The 14821-nt window shown below is 57.4% G+C and overlaps 3 protein-coding genes across 3 annotated transcripts; 1 reads left to right on the forward strand and 2 right to left on the reverse strand.

The window, feature by feature from the left end:
- Positions 1 to 1216: 1216 nt before the first annotated feature.
- Positions 1217 to 4937, forward strand: MAM_06975 (Armadillo-like helical; the record flags this gene model as incomplete). The annotated part of the gene is made up of 3 exons (XM_040825773.1): positions 1217 to 1449; positions 1628 to 4871; positions 4932 to 4937. 3 exons carry the CDS (start codon positions 1217 to 1219, stop codon positions 4935 to 4937), a joined length of 3483 nt encoding a protein of 1160 aa, XP_040676156.1.
- Positions 4938 to 6461: 1524 nt separating this feature from the next.
- Positions 6462 to 10543, reverse strand: MAM_06976 (Essential subunit of the histone deacetylase Rpd3S complex; the record flags this gene model as incomplete). Its single annotated transcript, XM_040825774.1, has 6 exons — positions 6462 to 6794; positions 6869 to 7079; positions 7206 to 7649; positions 7776 to 8107; positions 8249 to 8342; positions 8709 to 10543. 6 exons carry the CDS (start codon positions 10541 to 10543, stop codon positions 6462 to 6464), a joined length of 3249 nt encoding a protein of 1082 aa, XP_040676157.1.
- Positions 10544 to 12677: 2134 nt separating this feature from the next.
- On the reverse strand, positions 12678 to 14294 carry MAM_06977 (Peptidase M24, structural domain protein; the record flags this gene model as incomplete). The annotated part of the gene is made up of 4 exons (XM_040825775.1): positions 12678 to 12907; positions 12967 to 13773; positions 13844 to 14032; positions 14270 to 14294. 4 exons carry the CDS (start codon positions 14292 to 14294, stop codon positions 12678 to 12680), a joined length of 1251 nt encoding a protein of 416 aa, XP_040676158.1.
- Between the last annotated feature and the right edge of the window lie 527 nt (positions 14295 to 14821).

The following is a 14821-nucleotide window of genomic DNA, read 5'->3' on the forward strand; positions in this document are numbered from 1 at the left end:
CTTGCGCGGCCTGCAGCCTCTCGGCTTCTCGACGTTCGACATTGAAAGCTCGCAGGTCTAGTCTACTTACTTAAGTAGTGACTTAGGAGACAGCCCTCTGCCAGGCAGGCAGACCGGTGCTGCACGGCGCGGGCACATGGGCATCGCACTCTAGTCTGCTGTGTGCTGTGCGCCGTCTGCGGTTGGTCTGTCCCGTAGCTGGCCCCAGGTGCCACCGGACTGCTCCGCAGCTGTGCTAGACCCCAGTCAACCGCAAGCCACGGAGACCTTGAGTCCTTGAGTAGGTAACTACTCCGTACCTGCCTGGGTATGCCGTCGACGTCCGTACACCAAGTAGTTACCTCTCCTCCCTCCACGTCCAGTCCAGTCCTAGCTAGTCCTGCTCAACCGCCCACGAAACCGGCCCCTGTCATCATCACCAACAGCCTCTCTTTTTCCCCCCCGACTCTCTCTCCTCCATCCTCCATCCCATTCTTCCGCCGAAACCCTTCCCCCCGCCTTTCCCCCTTCCTCTTTCCCCCCTTCTTCCCCAAATCCCAAATGAGGCCTGTATATTGATCGTTTTTTAACTTTATTTCTGCCTCGCTTTCTTCTCCACGTGGCACTTCTCGCCGAGACTCGCACTCCGGACAGCCGTCGTGTTGCAGCCGGCCTTCGTGTACAATCGCATCTTTGACTTGATTGACAAAGGTGTGCTGCAGCTATTGTCACCGCTTTCCACACCCCTCGCCCGACGCCCGCCGCCCTATACTGCCGCCTGTCAAGAAACGCAATTTCACTTCTTCTGGTCCCAGCATCCCTTGCTGCGTGCCCATAGTCCGTCGTCTCGGTCGTTCCCCTGGAAGCAATAAAATCCCCGCGAGTCTCGTTCGGCCAGTCTGTTGTCACAGTACCGTCTTGTAATACCTGGCTACTGGACCACCCGGTGTCTTCTATTTTCTTGTGCGCCCCTTCCGCTCCCTTCAAGACCTTGCGTCTCCTTCGTCAGCTGCCGACTTCTGCTGCATTCTCTCTCGTCGTCATCGGTCCTTTGGTCCCTCCATTTCGACGAACGCGAGTACGACTTCCTTCACACGTCGGCGGCCGTTGTCATCATCCTATCTCTATAGCTCGTGCAGCATCCGACGCGATTCTTTTAACAAGAAAAAAAGAGCATTTATACCTCCATCTCACCCTACGGCTGCTCATTGTCATGAGGCCAACTAGGTAATTGATAATGTCGATGTCTAGATCAGATCATATGGCACCCGGTTTTTCGTCCCACCACTCCGCCTCTCAGGCTGCTCGATCTCAGTCACCTGGTACTGGTAACTCCCCAGTTGATCCATCTGCCTCCACTGGGAGATCTCCCTTCGGCCTCTCAAGCGGCATAATGGCGGGCAATGCGCGGTCCGGCGCCAGCTCTCCGTCGCACGACATGGCTGGGTCTAGCCGGCTATTTTCCAAAAGGTTGGTGGTCACGCTTCGTGTGTATGCAAAGCGAGGCTTTGCAACGCACAAGTACATGCCTTTCCCCGAGCCGCCGCCTTCATCTCTCCCTTTCTTTTATTTTCCTGTCCCGCGTGTCTTTGTTCGCTCGCCGTCTTTTCGGCCAACTTGTGCTAACCAGCTTGCTTCCCGCAACCAGAGCTCGCGAAATCCGGGCCCAGGAATGCATCCCGGGTCTGCCGCTCAACCCGTGGGGTGGCCCTCCTACCAGCGGAAACTCGACTCCTCTCCGCGAGAATATTCCCGAGTCTCCCACCGACGGCTTTCCTGACTTTACCCCTCTTCCGACTCCTGAAAGTCTGCCTCACACCGGTAGAGCTCGGGCCGGCACAGTTCCGTCTCGACTGCCCGGCGGTCCAGTCAACGGCCTTTTGAACATCCCAGGACTGGCCGCCAAATCTGCCCGAGTTACTCCGTCACAAAGCCCGTTCGGAAAATCTCCCTCTCCAAACCTAGACCACCCCGACAGTGCCACTGGTGGCTCTGCACTTCTTTCTCGGCTTCGTGCCGGGTCTATGCCGCAGCGTAGCCAGTTCAGTACACTCCCCGGCACGACCTCACCCTTCGGCCCCTCCATCTTCAGTAGCTGGAATCCTGCTGGTGTTGGTCGTGAGCGAGGGTCAACTCTGGCGAGCATTGCAAGTGTTGGCTCCAACGGACCTAGTTCACCTTCCCAATCGCAGTTCTCCAAGGAAGGCGGCGGTGACTCTGATGTGCATATGCGCACATTGGACTATCTCGGTCTTGCTGAAACCCCTCAACCTCCTCGTGCCCAGTTGGCGACACCGTACTTGGCCAACTTGGATTTTACCAGGCAGTCTAACCGCTTCAGGTCATATTCCGTCAACAATAAGGACAGGTACGCCGATGAGGACGATGACTACGAAGTCGACAGCTTGCCCATGGAGAGCCAATATGTCGCTCTTCAGGATCAATTGGCCGCCACCAACGCCGCAATTCACAGTCATAACCTAGCTGTTCAAGCATTCGTAAACCAGGCCACCGCCACGCGCCCCCGCGCTCGGACTGCTGGAGTTCTGGAAGCTCCTGGCAACCGGCTGTCCCGGGCTCACCTCCCTACCAACGTCGGAATCCCCACATCGGTTGCTCCCACGGATATTCGTTTGCAAGACGGAAAGGAATACGATGACCTCACTCAGGCAATTGCAGGCATAAATCTTGGCAGGTCCAACAGTCTTAACGCTGGTCTTCTCACTGCGGAGGAACAAGGGTTGGAAGGTCCCACCAGTGCGTTGTGGCTCGGTGGTATTCCGACATCGACCACCACGTCGACTCTGATTGAAATGTTCAAATGTCACGGCCCGATTTCGTCAGCTCGTGTACTCACGCACAAGAACTGTGGCTTTGTCAACTTCGAGAGAGTAGAAAGCTCGGTAGCAGCAAAGGCTTCCATGAACGGCAAGGAGATATTCCCCGGTGCTGGGCCCATTCGGATCAATTTCGCCAAGCCACCCTCAGCATCTAATACCCCGGGTCATGACGGCGCATATCCATCTCCCAGCCCCGACCCGTTTGTCAAGGGCGAGGACAATGCCAGCGGACCAGCTGGAATCGCGGCTGCTGCCGATGGCGCCTTGACGGCTAATGGGGAAACTTCCACCCCCACAGTACCACCCATGACTGATTTAGCGGAAGACATCATGGAGATTGTGACGCAGTTCGGAGCAACAGATGAAGACAAGGCAGCCGTTTCACAGTATGTCCAGTCCGCGATACACTACACAGCTTATGTCGAAGAGATTCCTCCCATCCGCGAGCCCACCCACACAAGAGTTCATGACGCCCCGAAACTCAGAGACATACGAAAGCGTATAGATAATCAACTCCTGTCGAAGCCCGAGATAGAGAACATCGCCGTCGACATGCTTCCCGAGATTGCGGAACTCTCGTCGGATTACCTTGGCAACACTGTTGTTCAAAAGTTGTTCGAACACTGCTCTGACCAGGTTCGAGATGCCATGCTTGCAGAGATTGCGCCGCACTTGGCCGAAATAGGAGTACACAAGAACGGTACCTGGGCAGCGCAGAAGATCATTGCCGTCTGCAAAACGCACGAGCAGAAGACGACGATTGTTGAGCACCTCAAGCCATACACAGTGCCGCTGTTCCTTGACCAATACGGCAACTATGTACTCCAGGGTTGTTTGAACTGGGGGCCTCCGTACAACGACTTCTTCTTCGAAGGCGTCGTCAGCCGCATGTGGGAAATCGCCCAAGGCCGCTGCAGTGCTAGGGCCGTGAGAGGATGTTTGGAATCCAAACTCGGCACAAGGGCTCAAGACATGGTTGTCTCCGCCGCCACTGCCATACACAGCGCGCAGCTTGCAACGAACTCGAACAGTGCGTTGCTGTTGACGTTCTTCCTGGATTCTTGCGCGTTCCCAAAAAAGCGCACAGTGTTGGCCCCGCGCCTGGTTCCCCATCTGGTTTACCTTTGCACACACAAGGTGGCTTATGTCACTGTTCTCAAGATCATCAACCAGAAGTCGGAACCGGAGGCTCGAGACATCATCCTCAAGGCGCTTTTCTTTTCGCCCAATGACCATGTTCTCGAGGCCATTCTTCACGACCCCAACTGCGGTGCCACGCTGATCTTCAAGGTCCTGACGACCGCTTTCTTTGACGAGAATGTCCGGACTCAAGTCATAGAAAACGTCAAAACAGTTCTCGTCAGGGTCAAGGCTCAGCCTAACCAGGGATACAAACGACTGATGGACGAGGTTGGTTTGTCCACTAGAGCGGCTCCCTCTCGCGAAAACAGTGGCACTTCCGATGGCCGACAGAGGCCAACTTCTCGACAAGCCAGCAACAGAGCCAATATAAATGGCCAGCATGCCCAAGGCGGACAGTCCAACAATCAACCATTCTACAACCCTCTCAACGCCCAGACTACCGCAGCGGGTCTAGAGACGGGCTATGGCAGTCAAATAAGCGACAATGCCGACCCCAGTGTTGCTTCTTCATTCCAGCCGTACGGGCAAGGCATAATGTATGCCGGCACCCCAGCAGGTCCCATGGCGCCGGCCGTGAGCTTGCCGCAGCTCCAGTACCCACAGAACATGTTGAACCGACCGACGCCGCAGATGGCGTACAATTATCCGACAATGCAGGGTCCGTACACGACTTATGGCACCACCCCGGCTCCGGCTGTTGATCAGTATCGTCAGCCAAGTTTGGCCAATGGAAGCCCCATTCAGCCCCCGGCATCTCAGATGCCCCCTCAGATACCAACCGGCCAGCCGCCTTATGCGCCTCCAGGCTTTGGGGTAGGAGTCGGCGGATACGGCTATGGGAATGTGGGTGGTATTCAAAGCATGGCGTACATGCCGCAAGACCAGAGTAGCAATCGACGTGGTGGTCGCGTACGTGTCCAGTCAACCCGTTCAATCCGTCTTGATAAAGGTACTAACTCACGTTGATAGAGATGAGGGGAAAAAATCAAGTTTTCTGAGCCCAGGGCACCGGTTCCCCTGTCCTTTGTTTTTTTTTTCTTTTGTCTGTGCATCAGACAACACCTGGCTTGTCAAAAGTTGATCGGTGGAGTTGAAGGTTTCAAACTCGGTAGACTATGCCCAAGCGTTGGGGCGGTCAAGACGCTGCAGTTAAACCAGCCCGCTCTGGACGGATTCCGGCAATGGGGGCTGCATTCCATATTTCATTGTTAGCTCGCAAGCTCTTTCTTGTTCTCAGCCCGAGGGCGAAATAGAATGTGTCGGGCAGGTCTCTCACATTCGTATTTGCGCCGAAGGCCCCGACGAGATCGCTGGTATCTTGTATCTGTCACGCCTCCCTGGATTTAACATGAAAATCATGCGTCAATTCGAAGTTTTACTCCTTTTTTTTTTTTCCCCTTCCTCGGCCGTGTCTTTTTCTGGACTAAATTTTTGATGTCTGTGTCTGCGTCATTTGCTTGTGCATTCATTTGCCGCCTGCCTATACTATGTGGTCGTACAGTGGATGAGTCCTGTCGTGTCAGAGGAGATGACGACTTGTTGACGGGAAGAAAGGGAGGGAGGGCATCGTGCAAGACAGGAGCGGCGAAACAAGATGGATGTATCTGCCGGCTGTGTCGCTTGGCAGGATAGGGACCTCTGTCGACCTTGGTAGTTCTGTTGCGCTCTGTGGTTGTCTGATGGTTTGACCTTTTTTTTATTTCTTTTTACTCGTCTCTGTCCGCCTCTTGCACGTTTTGCGTTTTGAGTGCCACGCATGATGGATGACAAGAAGCGTTCGTTTCCCTTCATATACATGTACTAGAGGCCACTCACATCCGGGAGACGCAGGAGTAAGCTATAGCATCGGCAGTCTAGCATATACACTTGTCCAGCGACCCACGGTACACCGCCGGCACAGGTGATGCAGTCAAGGCAAGGAAGGGGATGATGGATCATTTTATGGGATAAAAACAAGCTGAAGACGGAGCTATACCATGCACCAACAACCATGAACTTTGCCCCCCCCATTCCACTCGCTAGTCTTATTCCTAACAAACACGACCCAAGAAAAGAAGATGAAGATGAAGAAACAGAACCATGGAAAAAAAATTGATACACATGGTCAGGTCAGACGAGGCTTCCTTCGTCCTTCCAGACGTCCGTCCCCACACGCCTTCCTCCCTACTCGCTCCTCATTCTGAATGCTGTCTGGGAAAAAAAAAAAGACGTAAAAAAAAGTTAAAAAAAATCTAGTACATGGACAAGGATGTGCCACTTTGGCAACAAGAGGCGTGTATGTCAAGGACAAAGAGATGCATGAATGACAGCAAGATAGATGAACAGGTTGCTGTGTGTGTGGTGGTTTAAAGGGCGGTTATATTAAGGATATTTCTTCAAATCCTCGCTTTCCGTCTTTATAAAAGCGCATCGTCATAGATATAAGCGTGAGTGTGCGTGCACGGAGAGCGGCGGCTCAAGGCGGACTGTGGGGTTGCCGTTGTCGTATTGTTCCGATTCCTAATCAAGATCCATGGTGCCTTCTCCGTGATCGACGGTGGAGGGCGGCGTTGGTTCGGTGACGGGCATGCAAGGGTCCATCTTCTCTGCACGAGGGTCGTTGAGGCCCATTGTCGACTCGGTAACGGGGGAACTGGCCTCTGCCTTGATGGGCTGCGGTGCGGGTGTGCACGTGTCGCCTGCCAGGACTTTTCTGACCCGCGCGCTCATGGCGTCCATTTGGGCGAGCATGGCACGAAGACCGAGGCGGTCGGCGGCCGTGAGGCGCCCAGAGGCAAAGTTGGCGGCGTTGCCTTTGGCCATGAGGGCGAGCATGTTATCGTCGGCGGAGGCCTTGGCGGATCCCCCCATTGTCAGCGTCGTCGTCGGCTCAACCAGCGGGAAGGGCGGCACGCCGGGGCACCTACCAAGAGAGCAGCCGTGAGCTGGTCTACCGCATCTGATCGATGCTGCTGGAGACTGATCAGGTTCAGAGACACTTGCATCTCGTGCAGGCGGCGATCCAAAGCAGAGCCGGGCAGTGGGCTCGTGGAGTCGCCACGGTCCGGGAGGGTTGGACAGGGAATGAGCTTGGACTCGTTCTGTCGAGGACCGTACCCGGCCCCCTTGTTCCTCAACCTGTGGCACGCCGCCGGGTTAGAATCGTGGTGAGTTGCGCAGTGGATGGATGGACCCGACATGGGGACCTGGACATGAGCAACGCATCGATGGTCAAGCCAAGGACGTGCATGGGACGCAACTCACTGTTGGATGAAGTCGAGAACCACGCCTTTGGCGGGAAGCCTGTACGTCCGTCCAAAGGAGCGATGGTCGGGCCAGCCGGACAAGTCGGGTTCGTCGGGTTCATCGGTCCAGTCGATCTCAATGTGGCCATTGTTCTTCAGGCCACGGGCAAATGCGGGCGTCACCGTCTGGTTGCCCCTGACCTTGCGGAAGCGATGAGCGGGAGCGAGACTGGGGACCTCGATGAGGATGTCGTCCACGTGGGCGGGACAGCGCCAGGTCTTGAGAACAGGTGGCACCGCGAGCGGCGGATCCAGACAGTCAATGTGCCAATAGAACGAGCACGCGCTGCAGGGGACGATGGACCTGATGTGAGTTGCCGGCCTTTGGCAGCAATGGCACAAGACGGCCTGTCCATCCTCTCGCTGCTTGAAGAAGTCGGGCTCGTCTGTGCCGTTTCGCTTCCTGAGAATTTTCGTTAGCCACGGTGCCACAGTGCGTGGTGTAAATAAATGACCATGACGACGACGACGATGATGATGGTGACAACCATAAAAAGACAGCCGGGCGAGGGTAAAGGGACCGACCAACCTCGTCGTCTTGTTGCTCACGACCTCCTCGTAGTCGCCGTCGGCACCGGCCCTCACCCCCTCGAAGCGGTTCTGCACGCGCCTAGGCAGGCTGAATGCCCGGGGGATGCTCTTTTCCAGATTGTTGAGGGCGCTCCCGAAGATGCCCTTGTGAACAGGCACGCGTGAGGGGTATCGTCGGACGAGACACTCGTTGCAATACCACTCGTCGGGCAGATGGTCGGACTGAACCATGTCGACACACTCAAAGTGGAAGGAGCGCGGGCAGCCATCGCAGCACACGACGTCGCCCGTGTTTCCGCATGCCGAGCAGTATTCATCATTGTCCGCGTTCTGTGAGACGGGGTCTTGGTCAGCACGGCCTCGTTTGTGCGGCGGGTCGTCCATCGTCCGTCCATCCGGGCAGGCAGGATTCCACCTCGTGCTGCTGCGGACAAGCAAAACAAAACAACACAAAACAAAACCGTGACGTACCGGGTCCTTGGGGGCGAGACCGTTCAGTGACGAAGCATTCAGCTCTTGAGGCGGCCGCGGCACGCCTGCGGCACCTCCCTTCTTCTTGACCGGCCTGCAAGCAACCAACACGTTAGTCACGGTTCTCGCTTCGGGGTTGCGCGTCGGGATGAACCTGCGTCGAGGTCCTCGGAGCCGACGCGACCGTCTCCTCGCTCGCTCTGCAGCGCTGCGGTCGCAGGTGGGATTGTCGAGCTGAGCGCGGCTGCGTCCTTGCAAACCTCGCGCGGGCCTCGAGCCCCCGGGACGGGGAGCAAGAGGAGCGCGCGCGCAGACCCGAGGCGCACTCAGCACCGCCGCCTCCCCCCTACCAAAAGACCGTTGCGTACACTCAGAGTCCGAGCCCGGGAGGCCGTGGCCCCTCCGTCGAGCAGTCATCTATTGCGCGTCCAAGGGGCGAAGGGGGAAGGGGCAAACCCACGATGATTTGACGCGCAGTCCCGTCCTCTGCTTCTTGGCGGGCCGCAGCGACGTTGGCGTGGCGGCTCGAGATGGCACGGTAGAACTTCCGTCCCCGGTCAAGGACAAGGCAATGGGCGAGACCGTCCTCTCCGCGTCGTCACTGGGACGCTTGCTGGCCGAGCGAGTAGCCCTCGCGGTGACAGAGGCCGCAAGAGACTGGCGCGTCCGCCTCGTCGTCCTCGCAGGCGTCGTCCCGCGTTCCGCATCGGGGACCCGGACGGCGCTCTCCTGGGGACTGAAGTTGTTGGTAGCCCTCCGTGCAGTCCGTCGACGGTCCCAGCATGATTCCTCGTCCTCCTCCGGCATGCGGGCCGGGACGTCAATCTCCGCGTCCGTGGTGGCTGAGACCGAGGCCGACTTTTCTGCAGGCTTGAGCTTGAGGTTGGGGAAGAGCTCTGCAGCTGAAACCCGGCCAGGCATGCTGGCATCGTCGGCAAGAGAAGACGGAGACTGGTGAGCGCGCGAGCGACTTGCGTTGGGAAGGGTGGGAGAGTTGGATCGGTACGAGTTGGACACGACCTGTTTGCTGGAGGCGGCCGACTTGCCGCGGGTGGTGATTGGCTGGGGTTTTGGCACAGTCTGGGATTTGGCCCCAGTGGCCTCGCCGGTCGACGTGGTCGACGCGGTGGTGGTGGTGGTGCTAGGGGCCGCGACGGTGCCTCCTCTCGCTTCTCTTGCTCCTCGTCCGTCCCCTCGCCCGTCTCCCCGGCCTGCTGCTGGCCGGACAAGCGCGCTGGGGCTGCCGAGGCCGCTCGCCCTCACCTCGGGCGACGACATGCTCACTGTCGTCGAGAGAGATGAGTCGCTGGACCCCGAGTCTCGTCGCGCGCGTTTCCGCCACGCTGGCGTCCTCACCCTGATGATTTTCGTAGTCGGAGTCGCCCTCTCCGTCCTGCCAGTGCCGGCAGCTGCTGCCCCGGCCCCTTTCACCGGCGACGTCCCAAGCCCAGCATCGCCGTGCGACACCTTGGCCTTCTTGGCGGCCCGTGTCGTGCCCTCCCGGGGCAGTTCCCCCGGCTCGTGGATGAGATGCGCGTACGGCGCGGCCACGGGTTTGCGCGGTGTCGATCTGCTGCTGCTCATGGCCGGGGGCACGAAGAAATAGCACCCTCGGTTGTCCTGCTTTCCTTGTCGCTTTCTCTCCTCCATCTGCTTGAAAAACTCGTCCATGGTTTCCTTGTCGGCGGTCTGGCTGAAGACGTCTTGGATCATGGCCACAAAGTCTCGATCCCCGCTCTTCTCCTCGTAGAGCGTCTTGAGGGCCCATGCGGTTGGGTAGCGACAGTGCTTCAGCGCTTCGTCCACGGCTGCCTCGACCACCTTGTCCGTCAGTCCCTGCTTTTCCGGCTCACCTCGAGCTTGACGCTTGACGGGCGTTGCTGGCTTCAGCACGATGCTTGTGGAGCTCCTGCGTTCCCGAGAAGTCGGCGGTTGCGCCGCCGTGGTAGCGGCCGTCGTGGTCCTCTTCACAGGTAGTGACACTCTGCGGGAGCGCCTCCGACGGGAATCGCCCTTTGGGTCATATTCCTCGTCGTCTGCCTCGTCTTCCTTTGCCTTTGCAGCCAGCGGCTTCCTCTTGTTGGCGGGTGCAGGGGGCAACAGGGGAGAGGCCGGCGGTGACGCGGCCGGAGACGCGGCCCTCCCAGCGTGGCCGTCATCCTGGGCCAGCGCGTCCTGTCCCGCCGGCTTCTTTGGCGGATGCGTACTCGAAGTCTTCAATATGATTTTCCTGGTGGGCACCCCGTTCTCGCCAGTCGCCTTCTTGGCCTTGGGCAGTGCTCCCAGGGGGGCCATGTTCTCCAAAACTCCACCACGCACCAGCCCTGCCTCCTCGAAGCTTGGCTTGCTCTGGACAGAGGGCTCCAGCCATCGCTGCATGAAGGACCGCGATCCTTCATTTGCGGAACTCCGTGACACCTCCAGCGGCTTGCTCACAGCTCCTCCATTCGGCTGCGCAGGGCTCGAATATCGCGAGGCCGACCGTGAGGCCCTCGCACTGAACGGTATCATTGTTGCGTGTTGGCGGGGGAGAAGTTGGCCGCCTGCTGCTGCTCATGGGTGATCGGGGCGTGCCCGTCTTATGCGCGCCCCTTGCCGTGGTCGCGGAATCAAGGCAACGCACCTCCTCAAGCCTGACAGACGAGCCGTCAGCAACCGTTGCACGAGAAGCGAGAGGAAACACCGGGCAGTCGGGGCTCTGAGGGCTGTTCACTTGCCTGTCGCGCTGTAGCATGGATTCCAGCGACTGAATCGCGCTTTTTCTGTGCCTTTGACGCGATCATAAGGAAGGGAAGGAGAAGAAGTGCCGTTGGGGGGGGGGGCTGGTCTGTCTGGTTGCTGAACTGCCAGTATGGACCTGCTGTTAAGTGCTTACTGACCTTACCTTGTTACCTGGGTACTTAAGCAGGGAGGCAGGGAGGGCGGCAGGGAGGGAGGCAGTGGGTGACTGGTGACTGGTGGCACCAGACTCGGGGCACCTGTGGCCTGGCCTGGGGGCCTGGGGAGGGCCCATGGAGGCCATCAGACGGCGACCAGAAAGCATCCAGAAATCGCCTCGCCTGTCCTGCTCCTCCTCTCCTCCCGAGTCCGTTCACGTCAACTCCTCATCTTGATTCTTCACCCTCGGCTCAGGTATCTCAGTACTTGAGTAGCTGTTCACGCGCTGCATGCGGAGACAGTTGAACGTTGGGCATTCGAGCGCTCGGCGCCTCCACATTGAAATTATCCAGGCGGTGGCTTCCATCCATGTATGTAATATGCATGTAACTTATGATGTATGGCGATGGGGGGATACCGAGTTGGTTCATTTGGAGCTGCCTTGACTGCGGACGCCGGCACCAGACCACTTGGCTGCTTGTTGCCGAGTGACACAGCGGCCGCAGCTCTTCAGGCGATTAATCAGATTGCCTTGATGTTTCCTCGACTGTCCACACGCTCCCCCTCCATGCCTCCCTCCACGTCCATGTCCAAGTTCCTGCTCTTGGTCCATCCGGGTTCCGCCTCGTCCGACTGTTCCCTGCCCGTTTTCTCCTTCACCTGGGTGCCTGCCTCTGGGCTATTGCAGTCGAATAGTTTCGTCCAAACTTGAACGCAAAGGGGACCTCCAGATCAGATACTCCCTGCGTCCCGCCTCCCGAGTGCCCGAGTAGCAAACGCGACGCACGCCATTCCATTCCATTCCATTCCGCACACCCGGCTTGAATGCCGACCATGGATCAGAAAACGACTACCCCAAGCACTAGGTAGGTAGGTACTTGTAGGTAAGTGGTAGTTATATTGGTATATCTACCCGGTACGTACCTGGGTACCTGGACCTAGCCAGTTAGTTATACTGCGTACAGAGCCGTTATTGATACTTACTTGGCTGGCTGACACGGCATGATCAGTTCTCTTCGCATCACCTCAACCTGCTCTAGAACCGTCCGTGCTGCCAAGCAGTATTTACTTGAGTACCTGCTTAGGTACACATAGGTCAAGACCGGTTGCTGCTACTACGTACCATATTCTTCCGTGCTTTGCCATCGTTGCCGACTATCGTCATTCACTTTCGCCATGGTCGAGCCATTTCTTCACCTCGCTCAGCCAGGGGCCAACAAGCGTGGCTTCACCGGGAGCTGACAGCGTTGGTTGTCCAGATAATTCTCCTCACCAGCCTCACACGCATGCTCACGGTGGGAACCATGATACCGCTCACTAGGCTGCGCCGTGTCCAAAACATCCACGTCGTGTCCACAATGTGCGAGACTTTTACCGGCACTTCCCGGCGGGAAATCCGTGTTAAAATTGCTATTTCATGTTCCCAAATGGACTTTATACTTTTCTTGTTGCTGCTCTCCCTTCAGCGAGTCAACTGCTTTGCCCCTGAACTCAAACAGGGGACTCAATGCTCTCCTAGACCACCATCCACGGCTTCCCACGCTTGCCACGCTTACTCATCACTGTCGTCGGAATCGTCTTCAGACTCCTCGGCGGCGGCGGTTGTTTTCTTGGCAGGCTTCTTCTTCTTCTTGCTCTTGCTTTTCTTTCCCGTGTTTCTGGCCAAAGGCTGCTCCAAAATCTTGAGGATCTCCTCATCCGTGATCCTCTTGTCAGATTTGACCTTGCTCAGATCAAGGGCAGGGGGCCCACCCAGCTTGGTGATGCCGTTTTTGGTAATGGCTGTCGCAAATGTCAGCTGCCACTATCTCGTAGCGCTCGCAGCAGACGATTTTACTTACCAATGGTGGTGAGCAGACGGGCAACAGGGGCGTTGTCCTTGTCACCAACAAGCTCATACTGGCGGAAAACATTGCCACGGACGCACTCCACGACACCAGACTTGGCATCACGCTCGTCTTCGAGTTGTCGCAGGCTGAAGGGAAAGGTGCCAAACCTCTTCTGAACCTCGGAAAGGATCTTGCGGGAGGTAGGGCGCTTCAGGCCATAAGTCTGGTTGGTGCGACGGTGCAGAGTTGCACGCCCGTCCAAGGCCTTGCACTTGCCGGAACCAAGAGAAACCCCCATCTCGACACCCCAGACTTCTGACGTAGCCGGCACACCATCGCCCTTTCCGCCATCCTGAGGAGCAAGAACAATTTTCTTGCTGCTCTCGATCTCATTGCGGTCGAATAACCATGACGTGGTACTCTCAACAAGGTTGCAATCATAGGTCTGGCAAACCTTCTCCAGGAGGCTGGTCATTCTGGCCTGGGTAGGAGGCTTCTGAGAAGCAGCCTTCGCCTTTTCCTCGTCGGTGCCCTGGGCAAGGAGACCCGGGGGGACCATCAACCGAAGGAGCAGCTCATTTGCGTAGTGGGTAGCCAGAATCAGGTCCGCGGGCCGGCCAGTAAGAACCTCATCATTCTTTTCGCCGGCGAGAACGGTGTCGCAGACGATGGCACCGAAGCCATCAATCTGGGCTCCCAGCTGGATCTTGATGGGCTCCTTGGGCTGAATCTCCAGAGCGGCTTCGCTCTCGTCGGAGGTTAGGGGGGTGTACGGGGTGACATATGAGGCAGGCGAAACAGTGGTGGGGTGAGAGAAACCTGTGGTGATGCTGCATGTTAGCGGCCAAAGGGGCAATTCAACATGATGGAATGGCGACAACAAACGAACCCTTGGTGACCTTTTTGCCACGGTACACCTTGCTGACCTCGTCTTCGAGTATCTTGTCACCCTTCTGGCAGATGTCGACAATCTTGGCACCAGGAACACAGAGCTTGGAGACCTCAGCAAGGACCTTTTCAGAGATCTGACCGGCGGTCTTGTACTTGGTCAGAGTGTCGGGGTTGTTGAGGGAGTAGTCTGTGCAAGTCAGGTCAGCGGCGAAAACGGCCCGTGTGAAGGTGTCATGGTGTCTCGTGTCGTGTGTCGTCGTCGCCGTGTTGTCTGAATGTTTTGAGGGCTATGGCGGGGTAGAGATTGTTTATGTGCGCGGGAAAGAGGGGCAGAACTTGAGCTATAAAGAGGGAAGGAGCCAACTTGACGGCAGACAGCGAGCGCGTCCAGGTTATTGCGGGAGGGAGGGGAAAAGAAACATACCAACGGCGTCCTTGTCGTCTGACATGGTGGGCGAGGTTCAAATGGGAAACAAGAATTGCGGACAATGGCCAAGGCTCGGGGCGTGTGAGTGGTGTTGGAGACGGAAAGAGTCTGGTGTGGTGCGAGTGGATGGGGATGGGGATTGAGGATGAGCCGTCCATGACTTTTTGTGGGAAGCAAAGGACAGCTGAATGCCGCGTTTTGCTCAGGTCGACTGGTGCCATCACAATCACAGAAGAGGGGCCCAGAGCCAAGCGACTGCTGCCCATGCGCCGTGCACAATTGACGAGCCACGCATAATCGAGCCATGCTGCATGCACAATGGGGCCCTGCTTGACGAGCGAGCTCACGCGCTGGGATCAAATCCTGGGCTGCGCCATTGCTGTGGGCATCGGGCGTCGCGCCTGGGTGCGGCAGCCACAAACAGACCGTCGCCGACTTGTGGACGTCGGCTGTACTGTGACTTTGCTACCGTGAGCACCGGAGATGCTCGAGAGCCGTATATCCCGTATCCCGTATCCCGTATCCCGTGTTAGGTGCTCGTCGTTGTTT

The sequence above is a fragment of the Metarhizium album genome (genome assembly GCF_000804445.1).
Source record: "Metarhizium album ARSEF 1941 chromosome Unknown scaffold_26, whole genome shotgun sequence".
In the NCBI taxonomy this organism is placed as follows: domain Eukaryota; kingdom Fungi; phylum Ascomycota; class Sordariomycetes; order Hypocreales; family Clavicipitaceae; genus Metarhizium; species Metarhizium album.